General features: G+C 38.7%; 1 protein-coding gene across 1 annotated transcript in view; it reads right to left on the reverse strand.

Moving 5' to 3' along the window:
• Window positions 1-24,963, reverse strand: part of LOC124777260 (rootletin-like) — a 239,025-nt gene that overhangs the window by 168,032 nt on the left and 46,030 nt on the right. The window contains 1 exon segment of the mRNA XM_047252586.1: window positions 15,319-15,555. Within this exon segment, the coding sequence (XP_047108542.1) occupies window positions 15,319-15,555 (237 nt within the window).

Below are 24,963 nucleotides of genomic sequence, written 5' to 3' on the forward strand. Positions count from 1 at the left end.
ATGAAAACATGACATGTTACAATTTAAACACGCTGCTATTTGTAAAAATGTAGTTTGAATTATGGTGGAGAACATTACAAAATCAGATATTGTCAAAGAATTTCATTTGATTGTTATGTAAACCATCTTGCAAATTAAGGTGGAACTGAGAGTCATGGCGTAAATCAAATTCAGCAACACGGAAATACGTGTTGCTAGTGTAAACAGTCTGTTTGGTGCCATGTATTAAGATGGAATGCACGCACAGACATATGACTAGTTGTTGCAGATACACATTCTTTCAGTTTTCATCTACAATACCCCAAAATAGGTAGTTGGGGCAAGTATTGTAACAGGATTGCTTCAGTGTTGGTTTGAATGGTCTAAGACAGGTTTCCTGCATGGAAACACGATCTCCAACTTAACATCTGACAATTATATGACCCTGCTCATTGTCCATTTCTGGACAGCAGAAGCATTTATAATTACGCTTAAACTACCAAATCAGATGACCTGCTAGCAACAAACAGTCCTGAACTTCTTAAATCACTTTATGTAGAGGAGGATATCAGTGATCATTATGCAGTTAGTGATCATTATGTTGTTATAGCATCTGTGACTGTGGGTATTACAAGGAATATTAAGAAAGGTAGGAACACTTTTTTGCTTAGCATGAGTGAGAGGGTACAAATTGCAGAGTATCCGAGTAGACAACTTCAAATATTTAATGCTGAGGATGAAGTTGTGGAGTACAAATAGAAAAAATTAAAAAGCATCATTCAATATGCCTTAGACAAGTCTGTTCCAAGCTACGTCAAAAGGGATGATAAAGACCCACCATAGTTTAATAGGTCAGTTAGAAAACTGCAATGTAAACAGAGTGAGCTTCATCACAGATTCAACAGAAATCAAAACCTAGCTGACAAACAAAATATGAGCAAAGTAAAAATGAGCAAAATGAGAGCAATGAGAGAAGTATTTAACGACTTTGAATGTAAAAATAATCCGATTAAGAAACCCTAGGTTTTGGTCTTACATAAAATCAGTAGACAGTTCGAAATCATCTATTCAAATGCTCAGTGACCATGATGGCACTGAAATGAAAAATGAAAGAGAAGTCCGAAACACTGGATTTGGTATTCTGAAATTGTTTCATGGCAGTCCTTTCAATCATCTTAAGAACTCTGAAATAGCAGATAGTCAGGTAATTGATAACAAAATAGAAAAACAACTACAATAGCTCTGTAGTGGAAAGGCATCAGCACCGTATGAGATACTGATCATATTTGACGCAGATTACGTGAAGGAACTTGCTCCCCTTCCAGCAGCAATTTACCGTAGGTCACTGGAGCAATGGAGAGTACCTAGTGATCAAAGAAAGTGCAGGTCGTTCCCATTTTTCATGAAGGGTCACAGGACAGATGCAAGTAATTAAGGCCTGCATCTCTGATGTCAGTCTGTGGTAGAATTATGGAACACTTTTCATGCTAATGTTTTATGAAGTTTTTGGAGAATGAAAATCTCCTCTATAAAAATCAACAGGGATTCCACAAACATAGATCTTGTGAAACTCACCTTGCTCTGTTCCTGTAGGAGATCCACAGCACTGTAGATATCGGCACTCAGGTTGACGTCATGTTCCTCGACATCAGGAAGGCATCAGACACAGTCCCACACTGCTGTTTACTGAACAAATATGAGCTTACTGAATATGGGACCAGATTTGTGACTGGATTCATGACTTTCTTGCAGACAGAATTCGATGTGTCACTCTTAACGGAACAGGTGTTAAGGTAATTTGGCAAGTACCCAAGGAAGTGCGATAGGACCATTACTGTTTACCAATGTATATAAATGATCTACCACAATGTGTTGAAAGCTGTTCACAGATATTGTGATTGTCTATAAGAAGGTAGCAACATCAGAGGACATTAATGATTTGCAGAAGGACCTAGAGGATTGGTCAAAGGTGCAGGGATTGGCAGTTGAGCCTGAATGCAAATAAAGTAACATATTGTGCATACATAGGAAAAGAAAGCCACTACACTATTGTACTATTACAGTACTAATGACAAATTGCTGGAAACAGCAAGACAGATTCATAGGAAGAAATTACAGAAATGTCATACAAGGTGCTTGTTAGACCAATTCATGAGTACTGTTTATCAGTCTGGAACTCTTACCAGGTAAGACTGATGAAAGAGAAAGAGAGAGAGAGAGAGAGAGAGAGAGAGAGAGAGAGAGAGAGAGAGAGAGAGAGATCAAACAAAAACTGGCCCTGAGAGCATTGCAGATGCTACAAGAGAGATGTTGTGCATCATGGAGAGCTTTACTACGGAAATTTCGAGATAATATTTTCCTAGAGACAGACAACATATTCCTTCCTCCCACATACACATCACGAAATGACCACAACAAGAAAATTCAAGAAATTACAGTTAATAAAGAGGCTTACCAACAATCATTATTCCCGTACACCATTCCAATGAAACAGGGAAGGGGGGGTTCAGATAGTGGTACCAGAAGTACCTTCTGGTACACAATCAGTTGGCTTGCAGAATAGTGATGTAGTTGTAGATATACATGAGTAGTTACTGTTGGCGACACAGTTACCACAGGAGAATGTCAGCTACAGCCACTGGGAACCATTTTGCTTGAAGCTGCAGCCCAAAGCAGATAATGTAATGAAAAATACAACTGGAGAGATGAATGGCAAAGTATCCACAAAGTGGACTCTGACACTCCTCTGACCATCACCGTGCATGAGTTCAGAACTGTGTAGTAAATAAATATAATATTAGCCAATATTGCCTTGCTGTGTTACTACTGGCGATGGCTGAAAGCAAGGGGAAACTACAGCAGTTGTAATTCCTGAGGACATACAGTCTACTGTATGGTTTAATGATGACCATATCGTCCTGGGTAAAATATTCAGGAGGTAAAATAGTCCTCACTCAAGAGGCTGTTAGTATCAGAAAAAAAAATCTTGCAATCTACAGGTTAGGGTGTGGAATGTTAGCTCTTTTGTTTTAGCACATAGGTAAAAGGAATCAAAAGGAGAAAGGGGTATATTGAAGTTAGATATAGTGGTAGTTACTAAAGTACACTAGCAGGAAGGAGACGATTTCTGGTTAAATGAGTACAAAGTTGTCAATATAACAGTAGACAGGAGCACTGCTGGAGTAGGTGTAATAAACAAGAAAATTGGAATGTCAGTGGACTACATAAACTGCGCAGTGAAAGTATTATCATAGTCATATGAATTAATAGAGGGAAACATTCCACATGGGAAAAATATACCTAAAAACAAAGATGATGTGACTTACCAAATGAAAGCACTGGCACGTCGATAGACACACAAACATACACACAAAATTCAAGCTTTTGCAACAAACTGTTGCCTCATCAGGAAAGAGGGAAGGAGAGGGAAAGACGAAAGGATGTGGGTTTTAAGGGAGAGGGTAAGGAGTCATTCCAATCCCGGGAGCGGAAAGACTTACCTTAGGGGGAAAAAGGACAGGTATACACTCGCACACACACTCATATCCATCCGCACATACACAGACACAAGCAGACATTTGTAAAGGCAAAAGCATCCTTTCGTCTTTCCCTCTCCTTCCCTCTTTCCTGATGAGGCAACAGTTTGTTGCAAAAGCTTGAATTTTGTGTGTATGTTTGTGTGTCTATCGACGTGCCAGCGCTTTCGTTTGGTAAGTCACATCATCTTTGTTTTTAGGTATATTATCATAGTCAAGATAGACATAAAGCCACAAACCATCACAGTAGTACAATTATATATGCCCAATAGATCTGCAGATGATAAAGAGATTGAAAATAAAATGTTTAATAAGGTGAAAGAAAGCATTCAGTATGTTAAAGGAGGCAAAAATTTCATTGTGATGGGGGGATTGGGGTTGGATACTAGTGAGCCATGAGTACATAACTGCCAGTTGGTGCCAGTTTGATATCGACACTTTGCGCACGTACCCTTCGATTTGGCTGGGCGGAGCCTGTGACTTACATCGAGAAGCGGCATTGGGGGCCAATGAGAAGTGTACTTTGTGACATGCTGAGCTGTCTCTGGAGGAAGCTGACCCCAGGAAATAGTAGCTGGCACGGCCTGTGGATGGAGTATGCCGCAGGATGGTGTTGACGTGGAGCAGGCAAGTTTGGCAAGGAATGAGGTGGCACTGCTGTATATTGTTTGTGTGGCTGGGGCTAGTGGCCCAGTGGCCTTAAATGCAGCAATAACTGTTGGGGAACCTGCACTCCGCTCAGTATCGAGAACATGGTGAGAATACTGGTAGTTCAAGATACATTTGTCTGTGTAAGAGCATCCGTGATGTTTTGGGTCTCACTGTGTGCTGCTTAATTACATTGCGGCTTTAGTAGGGAAGGCATGTGCTTGGTGTATTCGGTTAAGATTAAGCCGAAGTCATTTGTGTAACTATATTGGTCTTTGTTTACTTAAGAGAAGTGCTGCTGGTAAATAAGGCCAGATTGTTAACTTAGCTGGTGCTGTTAAGCTTTGCTTCTCTTGTTAAGGCTGGCAAGTGAGTGCCCGTGGCATTAGGCTCCCTGATGTAAGCATTGCATTATAGGGCTGTACTTCTAGCTGTCATGGTCACTTTAGTTGAACAGTGTGACGCCTTGGGTGGCAGGTATAATTTTTTAAATTGAAGTTTTAAATAACGGCGCACACTTTTGAGCCTTAGGGTCAGCTGTAAGGACATGTCTTGTGTGACAAATCTTGCACTGGTTGTTTACCATTTTGTGTGTGCTGTTATCAAGTCCGTTACTGGCTAGTGTGTCAAACTTGTGAAGTGCCTCTCAATTAAGATATGTTATGCTATTTGGTAAAATAAATGTTTTGCACAACATTAGTGATAACATGAGCTACCCACAACTGCCTATTATGTGTATTACAGGTTTAAGGTAGTGGTGTGGGGCAATTATTATAATTATCGGAGTGCAATCATTTCTGTTTGACACCATACTGAGATCTGCATTGTGGTGTTATTTGTTTCTCTCAGACTTTTTTTTTCTTTTCTTTTTCTTTTTTTTCCTCCTATATATATATACCACCTGCTTGCCTGTGTGCCTGTCTTGGCAGTACTAATTATTTGGTCCAACGCACCGTTGTTTAATCAATTCTTACAGAAGTATGTTCTTGAGGCAATGTTCAGTCATGAAAAAAGTAATGGTTAACAACTGTGAACTGCTAAAAAGTGGCTGATAATGGGTAATTTTTTGAGGTTACTATGGAGAGTGTTTTCATTGGAGCACTTTTTTATGTGTATTGAAATGGTACATCAATTTTTTTGAGCACTGATGTGCAATGGTTGCCATTTCTGTTTAAGGTTGCATCTTATGTAAGCTCCCCAGAGCCACTGACTTTATTTGATTACTACTTCTTGATGGGACTGGGAAAGGGGTGCATGCCCTACCCCACAATCTGAGAAGCAAAAGATTGGGATCTTAGCTAACCAAACCAGAGGCATGTGAAACTGCACAGAACGACATAAATTGTAAAAGAGTGTAAATCACATATTGTAAAATTTTGGTATTCATTCATTGTTTTGTGTAACCTTGGGTAGTCTTTAGGATAAATGTTGGACGTTAAGACTTAGTTTGCTCAAAACTGCCTTCGATTGCTGAAATAACTTTCAGTGTAAATCTGATTTAGTTTCCTGCTTTCTTGTAACTGGCAAAATCACTAAAAGCAAAGAGGTATATACATTTGTTTCTTCAGGTTACCTGAGGATTTACTTTGCCATCCCTAATGTGTGTTTCAATTATGCTTTTATTGCTTTTATGTGGATGTAAAGAACAGGAGCTATATAATACCTGTATGAGAATACTTGACCTTTAGTGATGAGATTGGTCTCTGGGTTAATCCATGAAGTTTTATTAACTGAGTCTAGTGGATTGTTTAACTTCTAATTCTGGAGGCACTGTTTTGTTTTGATGATTTTAACACAAAAAAAGAGCAAATAAAAATTAACTCATGCTAAAATTAAGTAAGATAACACGCATCAGCACCTTACTGCTCCCAACCAAAACCACTGCCCTACCACTTCAGTAACAAGAGTAAGAGAAGGAAAATAGTAGAACATGGACTGTGAGAAAGAAATGAAAGAGGTGGCAACCTCACGGAATTTTGTGCAGAGCACAATTTAATCATTGCTAACATTTGTTTTAAGGCCCATGGAAGAATACGTGAAACCAGATTTTACACTGCACAACATCTCCCTGATCAGATGTGGACATAAAAGAAGATGATTGGGTAGTTTTAAAAGATGAAATAGTGAAAGCATCAGAGGAAAAACTAGGCAAAAGACAAGATCAAGTGGGAATCCTTCTGCAATGCTGTAATTATCACCTGTCATTTACTTACAGCCTGGCCATCCAGATCCCCTGCTCTCTTAATCTGTTTGACTTCTGGCTGGGGGTTTACCAGAAAGATGATGTGTTCAGTACTCTTATTATGAATGTACCTGAATTGAAGCATGTACTGGGTAACACATTCTTAATGTGACCCCCAAGAGACATGGGTCTGTTGTGGAACATGCCATTTCTCGATTTCAACTTCTGGCAGAAAACAATGGACAGCATATTGAACATGTCTTATGCCACTCTCATGACAATAAGAAACCAGAGTAATTTTGATTTTTATGTGGTTTTTGGCTGCAAGACAGTTAAAAACTGATGTTATTTTGTTTGTTATGCAGTTTTTGACCTCAGGGCAATTAAAAACCGATTTTTCCCGTCCGATGTGGTATGCCCTTGGCGTGGTGGATGGGCTTACCTAACTAACTGCTGAACTTGTCCAGTCATGCACATTGAATGGTATGGATGGTGTAATGTGCAATTCAAGCCATAGCCATCACATTATGATTCATCTGCCATTTGTAGCTGACATTATTTACATTAATTCATTTACAGTGCCATCTATTAGTAAAATTTTTGTTAAGTTTCTTTAAGTTCCATGACATTTCCCTCTGCATCAATAATATTCATTCTGATTTGACATCATCCTTAGCAACGGTTCTCTCTCTACAGTGTTTTGAAACTGGAACTTTAGTTACGGACGCACTGTATTTTCGTAGGCTGCAAGTGTCCATCATAAACAAAGGTGCCATCAGGAGAGCCCCAGTAAAGTGTGATAGGGCTGCTCTTATTTTCTATACAAATAAATAATTTGTCAGATAGGGTGAGCAGCAGTTTGTGACTGTTTGACAGTGAAGCTGTAGTATATGGAAGTGTCAGCATTGTGTGACTGCAGGAGGATACAGAAAGACTTCGATATAGTTTCTATCTTGTGTGATACATGGCTGCTTGTTGTAAATGTGGACAAATATATGCTGATGCAGATGAGTAAGAAAAACAATTCTTTATTGTTCAAATACACTATTAGTAGGGTGCTGTGTGACACAGTCATATCAATTAAATATCTAGGTGTAACGTTGCAAAGCATAAAATTGGTTGTATGAAAAGTGAATTGTCTGACTTTGATTTATTGGGAGCACTGTAGTAAATTAGAGCTCATAAGCACAGGAAAGTGCATACAGAACACTTGTTCAACCCATTGTTAAGAAATGCTCAAGTTTTTGCAGTCAACACCACATCGGATTAAAGGAAAACATTGAAGAAATGCTGAGATGTGCTGCTAGATTTGTTACCAGTAAGTTTAGTCAGCATGAGTATTACAGAAATGCTCTGTGAACTCAAATGGTAATCCCTGGAGGAAAGATGTTCTTTTCATAAAACACAATTGAGAAAGTTTAGAGAACCAGCATTTGTGACAGACTGTAGAACAATTCTACTTCGATCAACATACGGCGAGTAAAAGATAAGAGAAACCAGTACTTGTACAATGGCACACAAATAGTCATTTTTCCCTTGCTCCATTTGCAAAGTGTTGTACAAGGTATTCTCTGATATATACCATACAGCAGTGTGTAGAATAGGTATATAATTGTAGATACTAAATATTAGATAGGTAGATCAAGCAGTAATGAGAAGTTACTGCATTGAATTGAGGAGAAAAGCAATTTATGGCAAAACTTGATTAAAAGAAATGAAAGGTACATGGGATGCATCCTGGGGCATCTAGGAACAGTTAATTTGGTAATGGAGGGTAGAATGAGGGGTAAAAATTGTAGAGGAAGATGAAGAGCAGATTTTATGAGCAGATTTAAATGGACATAGATTTCAAAGTTATGCAGAGATGATGAGACTTGCACAGGATAGACTAGTGTGGAGAGCTGCATCAAATCAGTTTTAGGACTGTACACCATAACCCATACTGTATACACAACAGGCTATACAAGACACTGAAATTGTTATTTAAAAAATCTGTCCACTGGAGTATGACCCTTGATTATGATTATACACAGTACACAACCTGCATATCATGTGAAAAAACTTCATTAATTTGGGTCACTGCCAACAGTTATCCATTTTCCACAAGTGTATTTAACAGCAAAATAGAAGTAAATCAGAGTCAGATGGGGAACCACAAGTTCAAGCTCGAATGTTACTGTGTACAAGAACAACATTTCCCAGACACAGAATGGGTAAAGTTCAAAAGGACCGATAAGTCAGTTGTATTATGAAATACTTTACCTATGACTACTTAAAACACAGATGGGAGAGAGTTTAATACGGAATGAGTGGAAAGTAAAAACATGAAGATACTGCTTCTTGCTGGTTCTGATGTGAACAGATATGTGAAGCTAACATTCTATGGGGTGGATGTCAACAAGTTGCAAAGTGACATGGAATTTAAAGAAAATCAAATTAACTAAATAGCTTATAACTGACTTAAGCTTTTCTGGACAACTAAATGATGTGTGCTCATTATGTGGAGAGAGGGAAAAGATATTTAAAGATATTTCTTGTCATTTTAAGTGGAGCCAGCTGTAATTCCTTTCAACTCTAGGAAAGCCAATTTCAAGTACAGTGAAAATATTGTTCTCATGGTGTCCACAGCTGTATCCTTGAGTTGATTTCAAGTATTCCTCTCACATGTGACCCTGAATCAAAATAAAATTTATCAAAACCATGATGAATAAGGTCCTGATTTTGGAATATAATAAACATTAAGGACACAAGTTTTTAGCAGTAGTCAAAGACAGGATGTTAGGTTTATTTGTGTGAGAGCAGTGATATGGACAATAGTGAACAGGGAGTTAGGCAAAATATATAGTAACGTAAGATGAATGTTAGTGCCCAATATATGATATGGGTTATTCCAAGCTATACATTGTGGTACTGATTACTTGAAAACAATAGAGTAACTAAAGACAACTACTACTGCATGTGGAGGCACTGAGCAGTAGCGACATATAAATGAGAAATGGAACGTGACACCTCAGCTAACAGTCTTATATTTTTGTTCAAAGCACACAAAGACTTTCTCATGACACAATTGTACTCTTGCAGAAATGGGAACTGAGATCTCATCTGACACTCTTCGATATTTGTTCAGAGAGTACACAGGACATCTAGTAACCCTTACAATCATCCTCCTGCAGAAACGAGTGTCACATACAGAAGCACTCAGTGACCTACCTTCTCAACTGCAAGTTCAGGTGTAATATTTGCACTTTTGCCAAAAAATGCTCAGTAAGGGTGAATCAAAACTGACAGTCACTCTATACTAGCAAGCCACTATTATCGTCATACTGCAAACACAAAGCAGCACATAGCTGCACACACTTAGCAACATTATTATTAAGGTACTGGGGTAATTTCCAGAACCCTGACCCCTTTCCCCACCTGTGTCCTACTGAGACTAAAGTCTCTGAAATCTAAAGTTGGGAAACAGTTCTCCCGACCATACTAGGTTATTATTCTCGTTTTCCACCATGATTTTACTAGTCACAATTTGTTTTAGATTCTTATTTCCTTCCATTCTTTTTTTATGCATTTCTGCCCTTTAATTCTTCTGTCTTTGCTCTTGTCTACACTGGCTTTACTTTTAGTTTTATGTATCTAAATACTCAAATCTTCATTTTTCCTAATAGGTCTTGCTGACAATGAATTATCCTATGTTCATTTTTTATTTCTTATTCATTCTTTCGTTCTATTGGTTTCAACATTTTAAAATTAATATTTCCCGTTTTAATTACATCTCCTTCTTTCAATTGCTTCTCAACAACTTTTCATTTCGCCAATCAATACCTTGAGCCTGACAATTGCCCTCTACATAATATAAAGTGTAGTAGTTTTGGAATCTCAGCAATCCATTAATTACTCCTAATTATATCTTTTTATTAAAGCAACTGATTCCCAAATGTGTTCATGGCATCTTCAGGTGTATAAAAACTATTGTGTGAGATCTTTGTCTAAATACAAAACAACATGAAATTTCCTTGCAGAATAAAACTGTGCGCCAGGCTGTGAATCGATCCTGGGTCCTTTGCCCTGCACAGCTAAGTGCTCTATCGATTGAGCTATCCAAGCATGACTCATGACCCAGCCTCGCATATTTACTTTTGCCAGTACCTTTCTGCCACTTATTAACCTCACAGATGTTCTGCATACCTTGCAGAACTGGAAGAAAGGGTATAGCAGAGCGAAGGCTTAGCCACAGTTGAGGGGATTCTTCCGGAATTAAATTTTCGTTCTGCAGCAGAGTGTGTGCACTGATTTGAAACTACCTGGCAGGTTAGAGCTGTATACCTGACTGGGACTCAAATCTGGAACCTGTGGCTAGCTCTTCCACAGCTATATCATTTCTTCCAAGAGTACTAGTCCCACAAAGAATGCAGGAGAACTTCCGTAAAGCTTGTAAGGTAGTAGAGAGGTAATAGTGGAAATAACATTGTAATGGCAGGTGATGAGTTGTGCTTACAAGACAAACTCCCCACCGCACCCCGCCTCAGATTTAGTGGTAAGAGGGCCCAGTGGATAGCCCATCAAAAACTAAACACAGATCAAGCATGAAAACAGGAGGAAAGTGTACTGAACAGTGGGGGGTAAAAAAACAGAAACAGTGAACTGTCCACGAACAAGAAATGCTATAAAGAGCAACGTGATGCAATAATGGCGCCATGGGTAAGTGGTCTTGGTGTTGGACTGCCAAGCAGTTGAGCCGTTTTCAGAACTCCCTCGTGCCATTTATTTATTTATTTTTCCACAACATTATGGACTGTCTGTCCAGTCACTGAAGTGTTTGTTCTCTTTCTGTAGTCTTGGCAGTTGTCACTTGTTATAGAATAGGAGTCATGTGATAAGAAGATGTTACCGTCACAAGTAAATATGATGAATAATGACAGCAGCCGAGAAACCACATAGATGTCTCACAGAAATGAAAACCATAAATAAACATGTGTGAAATATGTTACAACAAAGGAATTAAACAGTTAAGACTTCCAAAATGTTAAAAACGTATGATCTGACAATGCACAGAGAAACAGTGTGATAGTTCATTTGTTGCAGCTTATGTGGGAAACTATTATTTTTTCATCATTTCCTTTGGAGTGATTACATTCACATTCATACGAACACCTATATCGGGCAAGGAGGCATATTTCACTCACTCATCAGGTGTACTAGTTAGGTGCGTTGATAAGAGATTACTATCATATGATGCGTGTGCTGTCACAATGCTGTGTATGACACAACAGACGAGTTTTCCAGTGGATGATTTGGATGACTTGTCACCTTGTCATCAAACATTTGCGGTTCCCATTTGAAAACCACTTGCTTTAGGCTGCTAATAGAGTAGTTGGGCAGAATGAACAGTCATTGTATGTCCCTACTTTACAGCTCGCTGTTGCAAACAGACGTTAAACCACAACACAGACTTGAATAAAGCAAACAGTGAAAAAAACAAAATAAGTAAATTGGCATGAGGAAGGTTTGAACATGGCTCACCTGCTTGGCATTCCAATACTGTAACCACCTAACCACGATGCCATTTGTTGTGCTGGTAGCTTTATACCCACTTCTTGTTCTCGGATCATTCACTGTTTCTATTTTGCCTTTTTTTTTTTTTTTTTTTTTTTTTTGTTGCCCCCCTCCACAGTCCAGGACACCTTTTTCCTGTTTTCATGCTTGATCAGTCTTCAGTTTTTGATGGGCTGTCCACTGGGCCCTCTTACCACTATATTTGAGGAACAGGGGAGGGTGTGGGAGGAGGGGGGCAATGCAGAGTTTCCCTTGTTAGACAGTCTAGTCAGTAGAGAACTTGGCCATGAAAGACAAGGCTGCCAGGTTTGGTCCTGCTCCAGTACACAGTTTTAATCTGTCAGGAAGTTTTCAAATCAGCACATACTCTGCTGCAGACAGAAAATTCATTATGGAAACAAAACAACATGAATATAAGTATGTGAGCAGTGACTATGAAAATAACTGGAAACCATATTTCAGCAGACAATTTTTTTAAGCTGTAAGCAAAATAATATTCAAATCCAGTTACCTCCACTTTCAATAACCCCTGTTCAAGCCTTGGCTGATTTGGAAATTGATAACAAAGCCTTTTTTAATTTATCAGTAAATGCTTTATAATATTGTCTTGTACATCTGAGAAATTAAAATAAAGCACACACACAGAAGATATTTATTTTCGGTTAGTTTAGTATGTTTATGTTGTTGTTGTTGTTGTTGTTATGGTCTTCATTCTGAAGACTGGTTTGATGCAGCTCTCCATGCTACGCTATCCTGTGCAACCCTCTTCATCTTCAAGTAACTACTGCAACTTACATATTTCTGAATCTGCTAACTGTATTCTTCTCTTTGTCTCTGTTATGGTTTTTAACCCCCTCACTTTTCTCCAGTACTAAATTGGTAAGCCCTTGATGTGTCAGAATGTGTGCTACCAAATGATTCCTTCTTGTCAGGTTGTGCCACAAATTTCTTTTCTCCCAAATTCTATTCACTATTTCCTCATTAGTTACATGATCTACTCATCTAATCTTCAGCATTCTTCTGTAGCTTCACACTTTCAAAAGCTAGTGTTCTATTCTTGTAGAAACTGTTACACTTTCATAGATGGCTACACTCCATACAAATACTTTCAGAAAAGACTTCCTGACACTTAAATCCATACTTCATATTAACAAATTTCTCTTCTTGCCGTTGCCTGTCTACATTTTATATGCTCTCTATTTTGACCATCATCATCATCATCAATTATTTTACTGCCCAAATAGTAAAACTCATCTACTACTTTAAGTGAAACTTCCCAGCAGCCAGATCGAGACGTGAGCTCGGTAGAGTATTTGCCCGCGAAAGGCAAAGGTCCTGAGTTCGACTCTTGGTCCAGTACACAGTTTTAATCTGCCAGGAAGTTTCATATCAGCTCATGCTCGGCTGCAGAGTGAAAATCTCATTCTACTAATTTAAGAGTCTAATTTCCTAATCTAATTCCCTCAGCATCACTTGATTTAATCTGACTACATTCCACTATCCTTGTTTTGCTTTTGTTGATATTCATCTTACATCCTCCTTTCAAGATACTGTCCATTCTGTTCAAATGCTCTTCCAAATCCTTTGCTGTCTCTGACAGAATTACAATTGTCATCAACAAACCTCAAAGCTTTTATTTCTTCTCTCTGGGCTTTCATTTCTACTCCAAATTTTTCTTTTGTTTCCTTTACTGCTTGCTCAATATACAGATTGAATACCATCGAGGATAGCTACAACCTTGTCTCACTTCCTCCCCAACCACTGCTTCCCTTTCATGCCCCTCTATTCTTACAATTGCCATCTGGTCTCTGTACAAAATCTAAATAGAATTTTAAAACCTGTCAGCATCTGCTTTCTTCGAAGTTGGAATATTATATTCTTCTTTAAGTCTGAGTGTATTTTGTCTGTATCTTGCTCACTAGATAGAAGAGTTTTGTCATGGCTGGCTCTATCAAGGCTATCAGCTCTAACAGAACACTGTCTACTGTCAGGGCCTTGTTTCAACTTAGGACTTTGAGTGCACTGTCAAATTCTTCACACAGTATCATATCTTCCATCTCATCTTCATCTACGTCCTCTTCCATTTCCATTATATTGCCCTCAATTATGTTTCCTTTGTACAGACCCCCTATATACTCCTTCCACCTTTTGGCTTTCCCTTCTTTGCTTAGGACTGGTTTTCTTGCAATTCATACATGTGGTTCTCTTTTCTCCAAGGTTCTCTTTACTGTTCCTGTAGGTGGCATCTATCTTTCCCCTAGTGATAAGTGCTTCTAAATCCTTACATTTGTCCTCTAGCCATTCCTGCTTAGCCACTTTGAAATTCCTGTTGATCTCATTTTTTATATGTTTATATTCCATTTTGCCTCCTTCATTTACTGAATTTTTATATTTTCTCCTTCCATCAATTAAATTCAATATATCTTGTGTTACCCATGGATTTCTACTAGCCCTCATCTTTTTACCTACATGCCTCTGCTGCCTTCACTATTTCATCTCTCAAAGCTACCCATTCTTCTTCTACTGCATTCCCACCCCCCTGTTCTTGTCAATCGTTCCCTAATGCTCTATCTGAAACACTCAAAAATCTTCAGTTTATCCAGGTGCCATCTCCTTAAATTCCTACCTCTTTGCAGTTTCTTCAGTTTTAATCTGCAGTTCATGACCAATACATTGTGGTCACAGTCCAGATCTGCACCTGGAAATATCTTACAATTTAAAATCTGGTTCCGAAATCTCTGTCTTACCATTATATAATCAGTCTGAAACCTTCCGGTGTTTCCAAGTCTCTTCCACATATACAACCTCCTTTCATGATTCTTAAACCAAGTGTTAGCTGTGATGTGCAAAATTCTACCAGGCAGTTTCCCCTTTCTTTCCTTTCTCCAAGTTCAAATTCACCTTCTATTTTTCCTTCTCTTCCTTTTACTACTGTCATATTTCAGTCCCCGTCACTATTAAATTTGTGTTTTCCTTAAATATCTGAATAATTTCTTTTATCTCATCACACATTTCTTCAATCTCTTCATCATCTGCAGAGCTAGCTGGCACATACATTTGTACTGCTGTGGTGGATGTGGGCTTCATGTCCATCTTGGCTACAATAATGCGTTCACTATGCTGTTCATAGTAGCTTATCTGCATTCCAATTTTTTTTATTCATTAGTAAACCTACTCTTCCATTACCCTTATTTAATTTTGTATTTATAATCCAGTATTCACCTGACCAGAAGTCCTTTTCTCCTGCCACCGAATTTCACTAATTCCCACTATATCTAACTTTAACCTATCCATTTCCATTTTTAAATTTTCTAACCTACCTGCCCAATTAAGGGATCTGACATTCCACACACTGACACACAGAATGCCAGTTTTGTTTCTACTTATAGTACACAATATTAAAAACTTAAGTTCACTCACAGCAGCAGTTAAATCCTGACGAGCCCTTTCCAGAGCAGCCTTGTCTGCTCGCACACCGTCAAGTGCACGCTGAAGGCTGTCCTTGTCCTGCTGTAGCTGTGCTCCATGGGCTCGGCAAGTGTCCCACTGCACTGTTAATTCCGAAACACGGCTATTCAGGACATTCTGGGCTTCTTCAGCTGCTTCACACTGCTTTCTGCATGTCATAAGCTGCTCTCTGCTTGTCTGCAGCTTCACCTGTGTTATCAGGAAACACAAGAGAATCTTTAGAGAAAAGCTTTATTTGCCTGGGAACATTTAGCTCTATAGTACCACATATAAATTCAGCTATCAGACAAATAATACTGGGTGAGCCAAAAGGACTTCACATATTTGGAATGATATGGAAATTTATTGAGATAACATACAGAATCAGTAGATGTGTTATTTTGTAGCAAACAACCTCAAGTTTGATTTACACAGTGAATCAGTACCACATTTTGACACCAGGAGTGGCTAATTTCACTGGTGTGAGGTATGCTCACTGTGTGTTTGGTTTCATGAAACAAAATCTGCAACACCTGTTCGGTGTAAATTTTGCACTCAGTATGCCAAAGAACCTCCAAGTAGACCTAAAATTTACTCTTGGTACAATAACTTTGTTGAGATGGGTTGTTAACTGCGATGTGATAAATAACCAGGATGCCTGCTTGTTGATGATTAAATTGTGCAGAATAGAGAGAGCTTTGACCACAGGCCATAAAAATCAACAGGACATGCATCGTGTGAGATGGTATTCCACAAAAGACTGTTTGGCAAGTGGTGTGAAGATATTTATACTTGAAACCATACAGATTTTCGATGGCACAGCACATAAGTGATGCAGATAAGGTTGCTCATGTGGAATTATGTGGGGAAACATTGCACTGGATAGAGGACAATGAGACATTCCTGAACACAACCATTTTCAGTGATGAGTCAACATTTCACATAGTGGCATAGTGAACACCCATGACTGCAGAACATGGGCAGTGAAGACTGACATGCAACCCTGGAACACATTTGTGACAGCCCCAAAGTTAAGATCAACATGCAACCCTGAAACACGTTTATGACATCCCCAGAGATAATCTGTTTTGTGACTTTACAGAGTGAAAGAGTATGGGCCTTTTTTCATCATGGAGGAAACTGTCACTGGTACTGTGTATCTGGATCTGCTTGAAAACTTTTTATTACCAGCAAGACAGTGTACCACCTCATTTCCTCATGGAAGTTTGAGGTTTCCTCGATAATCACTTTCCAGGTTGGTGGATTGCCTGTGAAGGGCCAATCGCTTGGCCATCTCGCTCTCCAAACTTGACACCTTTGGACTTCTTTCTCTGATGTTTCATTACAGACCGTGTGTACGTTTCTCCCCTACCAGGCAATTTAGCTGACCTGAAAAACTGAATATACTCAGCCAATGCACAAGTTACATCCGATTTGCTGCAATGAGTGTGGGAAGAAATTGATTAACGGTGGAATGTTTGCCACATCACAAATAATAGTCACATCACACCAAAAAGACACTTGACACCTTTATGTGAAAGTTGTGGCTGTTGGCTACAAAATGACATATTTGCTGGTTCTGTAAGTTACCTCAATAAATTTCAATATCATTCCAAAGTACAAAGTACTTTTTGACTCACCCTGTATAGAAAATATAATGTTGCAAAGTTTTCATGAAACACAAATTTATGGACAGGACCACATCACAGGAGCATTTATGTAACAGTTTAGTCTGGACTGGAATTTATTAATAACACTTAAAAACTTTATCGATTTCAGTTAACAGCCATCTTCAGAACTAAATGCAAATTGCAACATGATTTAGATAAGATATCTACAGGGTGTGAAGAGTGGCAATTGATTCTAAACAATAAAAAGTGTGAGGTCATCCACAGGAATACTAAATGGAATTGATTAAATTTAGGTTACATGATAAACTGCACAAATTTAAAGGTTGAAATACAACTAAAGGAACTACAGTTACAAGCCACTTAAACTGGAATGATCATGTAGATAATGTTGTAGGGAAAGCAAACAAAAGCTGCATTTTATTGGCAGAACACTTGGAAGACTCCCTACACTATGCTTGTCTGATCTCTTCCAGAATATTACCGCGCATTATGGAATCCTTACCAGTTAGGATTGATAGAGATCATGGAAAAAGTTCGAAGATGGGCAGATCGCTATATACTATCATGAAATAGGGAACAGTTTCATGGATATGATGCGCCGATTGGGATGGCAATCATGAAAACAAAGGCTTTTTCATTATGGGAAGATCTTTTTATGAAATTTCAATCACATTTCTCATTGTGAGGGAATGAAATTTCAATCATCAACTTTCTCTTCCGAATGTAAAAATATTTGTTGATGTCCATCTACATAGGGAGAAATCTACATACGGAGAAATTATCACTGTAATAAAATAAGAGAAATTAGAGCCTGCATGGAAAGATTTGTGTGTTCTTTTTTCCATGTGCTATTTGAGAGTGGAATGGGAGAGAAATAGTGTGAATGTGGTTTGATGAAGCATCTACCTGAATTGCAAAGTAGCCATGCAGATGTAGAAAACAAAAGAAACAGACATGGAAGGATGGAAGTGAGAAAGGAAAGTTAGGATTTACTGTCCTATTGACAATGAGATCATTAGTGAAAGAGCTGTAGTGCAGACAGAGAAAGGACAGTGAAGGTAACTGGCTCTGTTCTTTTCAAAGGAAACAAACCATAATTTGCCTTTGACAATTAGGCAAAGCACAGAAAATATAACTTTGAGTGGCTGGACAGAAATCTGAACTGTTGTCCTCCTAAATGCAAGTTGGCAGTATTTGCCACCTTGCTCAATAAAAATACAAGGTGATAAGTATTGAACTACACGAAAAAAAAAATTAGTTATAAACTATGGCTTGCACAGACTTTATTCAACATGTAAATGTCACTACAGGTATTCGGAATTAGGTTATGACACCTTTGATATGCCTTCCATCATTGGTGATGATGTGGTGCAGACAAATAGCGAAATTCTGCATGACCTGCTGAAGTGTTGGAACATCACTGCTGTCAATGACCTCCAAAGTGGCTGTTTTAAGCTCAGCAATGATTTTGGGGTTGTTGTTGTACACCTTGTCTTTACAATAGCTCCACAAAAAGGAGTTGCATGTGTTCAGAACCAGAGAATATGGTCAAACACTCTCCTGCTTCGATGGGGTCGAGCTCTGTCTTGCATGAACCATGTCTTCTCGAAATTAGGGGCACTTTGGATAAAATGGATGAAACCCTCTTTCAAAACCTTTACATAATGTTTGGTAGTCACTGCGGAGTCAAGGAATATCGCACCAATTATTCCATGACTGGATATTCCACACCACACAATCACCTGTTGAGGACGAAGAGACTTCTCGATGGTGACATGTGGATTCTCAGTCCCCCAAATGTGCCAATTTCGCTTATTGACAAACCCATCCAAATAAAAGTGGGCTTTGTTGCCAAACCAAATCATCACGCACATACTAATTTCCATCATGTCCCGGGGGCAATCGTGCAGTTTAAACATCCTAATGCAAACCATTCAGGAGTAATGACAGGTTTATTTCATACAGTTCAATAACTGTCACCCTGTACATACAAGGTATCTTGACAGACTAGTACATACCAGTACCTTTAGCAAATGCTAACATGTAGTTACACTTAAACAGTTTATTGGTCTAGCCAATAGCCACAGAAAAGGAACAGATATACTGTAGACAAACCAGAACATGTCAGTATCCCTAGCAAGTAAGCACTTGCCAATGATATGTACTAACCTGACAAGATACCTTATATCTACATGTTTCATATTTTTCTTAAGATAGCTGTTGGCCAAAACCCACAAAGAATTCCATTAGGATTCTTCCAACAAACCTGAGTGTGGCGCCTGATTGCCCCGTGGCTACATTTATGTTGTCATTCTGCCTTAAATTTATCTGGCCATTTATTCCTGCTTCCAGTTTCTTTTCTTTTCTTTTTTTTTTTTTTTTTTTTTTTAATTGTTGGTTCCATTAATGCCAATGGCATTAAAGTTTCTAGGCTATGGAATGAGTCTGCATTTTTACAATATTTACACCCATTAACTTCTTACAAATTTTATAATAATGGATACAGTAGAATACAATTGAGGTATAACATGTCATTTATAGGAGACATTCCACACCCTTGATATCCACTGGCCAACGAAAAATATTCATGGGTAAAGGTAGGTAGTAAGTAGGGAGTCCACCACTTTTGGGACTTTTTTGATGGTTTGTGCAGGTTGAAATTGTAATGATTGTGTGCTATTGGCAATGCAGGCTGTGGACTGGCGCTTCTACCTGCTGGATGGTGTCATTTGCTCTGTGGTACCACGAGGGAAAGGCATGAAGCGCACGTGACCTCCATGTTAGAAAAGAAACCATTACAGCATTGCTGTTCAGATTTTACTGTACTCTGGTTCTAAGTCTTGTGTGAAACGGTCACATGACATCATCTAACTGGAATGTAATGCATGTATAGTCAATTCATTAAGAGAAGTTAGAATTGTACATTACAGGTAATACACTGAGTTCAACTTCTTAGAGTGTGTTTTTCTCCTGGAATAAGGAAAGTCTCTTTCAGCGTCTTTGACATGATGGATCGAAGACCATGGGGGAGAAGCTATGTCACGGTTCAAGGGTACTGAATAACAGGACCCCTGCAGCATTAGTATTGCTCAGTGAATGTGAGAAAAAGTAATATAAGCAAGAAACCTAGCAAGATGCACAAGTTACAGATCAACTACTGGACTGTTAAAACGGGCTATTCTAAACACTCTCATTAGAGGAATAAATACCATAGAAACATTCACAATACGGTGGATTCATTATAGTATGCATACCACCTAATGTTACATCATAATACACAAGATATCACAACTAACATTTATGTGCTCATTATGAGACATTCACTTAAGTAATATCCTTGTAGTTAAACGTCAATAATATGATTCCATTTATGATAAAAAATCATATTTACCAGTATGCTTGCATTAAATGGGACAATTAAGTTATACAATAAAACTACACACATGCACACCACTTTATGAAAAATTCACTGAGTAGAATGAGTCTCACAACAGATATTCTTTCACTTTCCTTTTCAATTTAGACGTTTCAAGAGATAGACTTTTGATGTCTGTACGCAGAGTGCTGAAAACTTTCAGGCCTGAATAATTTATCCTTTCTGTACAAGGACGAAGGTCATCTGGTTACTATTTAACTCCTGTTTTGGACCTCATATTGTAGCCATGATATGCACTACTGGTTTTGGAAAGGGAGCAAGTTTTATTAAGAGAACACACAAGGGAGAATATATACCAAGACATCATTGTAAAAACCTGTAGTTTCCAGAACAGATTCCTGCAAGAGTGCCTTGGATGAATACCACTCGTGATGTGTTTACCTCTCTTCTGATTGCTAAAAAACTTTTTCATCACATGCTGATTACCTCAAAAGATGACGCTGTAAGATGACAGCGCATTGAAAAATCCACAGGAAGCAGCTCTGATGGCATCTATGTGTGCAGATGATGCAATTATTTGGAAGGAAAAAGTTGCAGAATGAAGTCTTTTTGCCAGATCTAAGATATGGCAGGACCAATTTAATTTGCTATCAACTTACACAACCAAGAATTTAGCAGAGTCCACTTGCTAGATACTTCCTAGATACTTGGTGGTTATCACTAATTCTGGTGACTGATGGCCAAATAATATCAGGTCTTATCATCTATTTATGCCCATTACATTACATTGCTGAATTGTAGATGATAATCTTTGCACTAGGTGCAAGTCACCTTCAAGACACTATGCATTTTGTAGTACTCTCCAATGGATGTCATCTCCCTCTACATAACTGTGTCATCAGTAAACAACCACAGAGACCCATAGACATAATATGCCAAGTCATTTAAATATATATTGTGTACAATAGTGATCCCATAACACTATCTTGAGAACGCCCACATCAACATGCAATCTTTTCTTTGGATAATGTGAATGAACAGAGAACATTTTCACATGACTGATCCTTTTGGAATAATTGTTAGTTCCTTCAGAGTTGCTCAGTCTCTAGAAAAGTCATCACATGGGAGCACAAAGTATTTTTTATAATTCTACAGCCTATTAATATGAGTTAGACACATCTATAGCTCTGTACATCACAGTCTTGCAACCCTTTTTTAAGTTGAAATGACTTGTGCCTTTTTCCAGTCACATAGAACACTGTAACTCCAGACACTCACAATAAATTATTGCAAGCAGTATGGCCACAATATTTTATTAGTCTCTCTCTCTCTCTCTCTCTCTCTCTCTCTCTCTCTCTCTCTCTCTCTCTCTCTCTCTCTCTCTCTCCCCCCCCCCCCCCCCCCCCCCCCTGCTTATATTTCACAGTGCCTATATTGTAACTGGTTTGTAAGTATTCTGTCACCTAAACATTCCTCAACATTTTCAAAATGTACGAAAATAAAAGGCTAGAACTCTGAATTTTTGCACATTTATTAGTCCTCTCCACAAGACCATTTCAAGTTTACATATTTTTTCTAGCAATGTACAGCCTATTGTATGCCATAATTGTACGAGTCATTAGTTCGTCTCTGGAAAAAGTTCTCCACTGCGGATATCACCTCATCACCACTGATAAAATGTTGTCCTGGCAATAATTTCCTCAGTCTTCGGAGGAGGAAGCAATTTGTGGGTGCTAGATCTGGCGAGTAAAACAGATCTGGAAAGATTTCATATTCTAAATGAGAACAAGTAGCCACAGTTAGCAGAGTGGCATGAACGAGTGCACTGTCATGCAGGAGTAGCAAACCTTTCACAAGTTGTAACAGCCTTGATACCTTCCAATATTTCTGTCCACATGTGGACAGGGTAGTGGAGGTTCACTTGGTGTACTGCCAGTGCTTATACTGTGGTGTCAGTGCTGATGGCGCAATGCTACACGGGTGACCAATTCGCTCCCTCCAATCAAATAACGTGAGATATATCCATAGTGGGCCTCCACTACATTGCCCACGAAAGACAGTATTCTGGTTTCACATTCTAGTAGGGTGTACAATTTTAATGTGCCATGAAGATTGAAAACAGCCACATTCCACTGCACCATGTTAGTTTCATTCTGGAAAAACCAAACTCTTTGTGGATTTTGGCTGACAACTACCTTCAGAATCAAAAGAAAAGAAATATGTATGAGGTATCAAATAGGACTAGTTCATACCACACTAATTAGCAAGTACTTACTTGCTGATGACACTATCATGTACTAGTCTGACAAAAAAAGCTATATATCTTTTCTAAAAACACAGATGATGTGACTTACCGAACGAAAGTGCGGGCAGGTCGATAGACACACAAACAAACACAAACATACACACGAAATTCAAGCTTTCGCAACAAACTGTTGCCTCATCAGGAAAGAGGGAAGGAGAGGGAAAGACGAAAGGATGTGGGTTTTAAGGGCGACGGTAAGGAGTCATTCCAATCCCGGGAGCGGAAAGACTTACCTTAGGGGGAAAAAAGGACAGGTATACACTCGCGCACACACACACACATACCCATCCACACATACACAGACACAAGCAGACATTTGTAAAGGCAATGATTTTGGGGTTGTTGTTGTACACCTTGTCTTTACAATAGCTCCACAAAAAGGAGTTGCATGTGTTCAGAACCAGAGAATATGATCAAACACTCTCCTGCTTCGATGGGGTCGAGCTCTGTCTTGCATGAACCATGTCTTCTCGAAATTAGGGGCACTTTGGATAAAATGGATGAAACCCTCTTTCAAAACCTTTACATAATGTTTGGTAGTCACTGCGGAGTCAAGGAATATCGCACCAATTATTCCATGACTGGATATTCCACACCACACAATCACCTGTTGAGGACGAAGAGACTTCTCGATGGTGACATGTGGATTCTCAGTCCCCCAAATGTGCCAATTTCACTTATTGACAAACCCATCCAAATAAAAGTGGGCTTTGTTGCCAAACCAAATCATCACGCACATACTAATTTCCATCATGTCCCGGGGGCAATCGTGCAGTTTAAACATCCTAATGCAAACCATTCAGGAGTAATGACAGGTTTATTTCATACAGTTCAATAACTGTCACCCTGTACATACAAGGTATCTTGACAGACTAGTACATACCAGTACCTTTAGCAAATGCTAACATGTAGTTACACTTAAACAGTTTATTGGTCTAGCCAATAGCCACAGAAAAGGAACAGATATACTGTAGACAAACCAGAACATGTCAGTATCCCTAGCAAGTAAGCACTTGCCAATGATATGTACTAACCTGACAAGATACCTTATATCTACATGTTTCATATTTTTCTTAAGATAGCTGTTGGCCAAAACCCACAAAGAATTCCATTACGATTCTTCCAATAAACCTGAGTGTGGCGCCTGATTGCCCTGTGGCTACATTTATGTTGTCATTCTGCCTTAAATTTATCTGGCCATTTATTCCTGCTTCCAGTTTCTTTTCTTTTTTCTTTTTTTTTTTTTTTTTTTTAATTGTTGGTTCCATTAATGCCAATGGCATTAAAGTTTCTAGGCTATGGAATGAGGCTGTATTTTTACAATATTTACACCCATTAACTACTTACAAATTTTATAATAATGGATACAGTAGAATACAATTGAGATGTAACATGTCATTCATAGGAGACATTCCACACCCTTGATATCCACTGGCCAACGAAAAATATTCATGGGTAAAGGTAGGTAGTAAGTAGGAAGTCCCCCACTTTTGGGACTTTTTTGATGGTTTGTGCAGATTGAAATTGTAATGATTGTGTGCTATTGGCAATGCAGGCTGTGGACTGGCACTTCTACCTGCTGGATGGTGTCATTTGCTCTGTGGTACCACGAGGGAAAGGCATGAAGCGCACGTGACCTCCATGTCAGAAAATGCCTGCTTGTGTCTGTGTATGTGCGGATGGATATGTGTGTGTGTGCGCGAGTGTATACCTGTCCTTTTTTCCCCCTAAGGTAAGTCTTTCCACTCCCGCGATTGGAATGACTCCTTACCCTCTCTCTTAAAACCCACATCCTTTCGTCTTTCCCTCTCCTTCCCTCTTTCCTGATGAGGCAACAGTTTGTTGCGGAAGCTTGAATTACGTGTGTATGTTTGTGTTTGTTTGTGTGTCTATCGACCTGCCCGCACTTTCGTTTGGTAAGTCACACCATCTGTGTTTTTAGATATATTTTTCCCACGTGGAATGTTTCCCTCTATTATATATCTTTTCTTTTTGTTCTGAATATGGCTGTTGGCCAAAGCTGTAAATTTCTTACACCTAATTGCATGTGAGCACTTGCTAATGGTGCTGATATGTACAAGTCTTACAAGATACCTTCTATCTAATTTAGCAGATTGTGGTGGCACAGTGGTTTAGGCAGCTGATTTGCATATAGGAGGATGCCAGGTCAGATCCCTGTCCTGCTATTCAAATTTATGTTTCCTGTAGCTTCCAGGAATTGTTTATGTCATATTTTGGATTGGTTCCTTTTTAAAAGGTTATTCACATTTATTACAAGAATCCTTAACAAGCATAACTCATTTACA

This window comes from Schistocerca piceifrons, chromosome 2 (assembly GCF_021461385.2).
Source record: "Schistocerca piceifrons isolate TAMUIC-IGC-003096 chromosome 2, iqSchPice1.1, whole genome shotgun sequence".
Lineage (NCBI taxonomy): Eukaryota > Metazoa > Arthropoda > Insecta > Orthoptera > Acrididae > Schistocerca > Schistocerca piceifrons.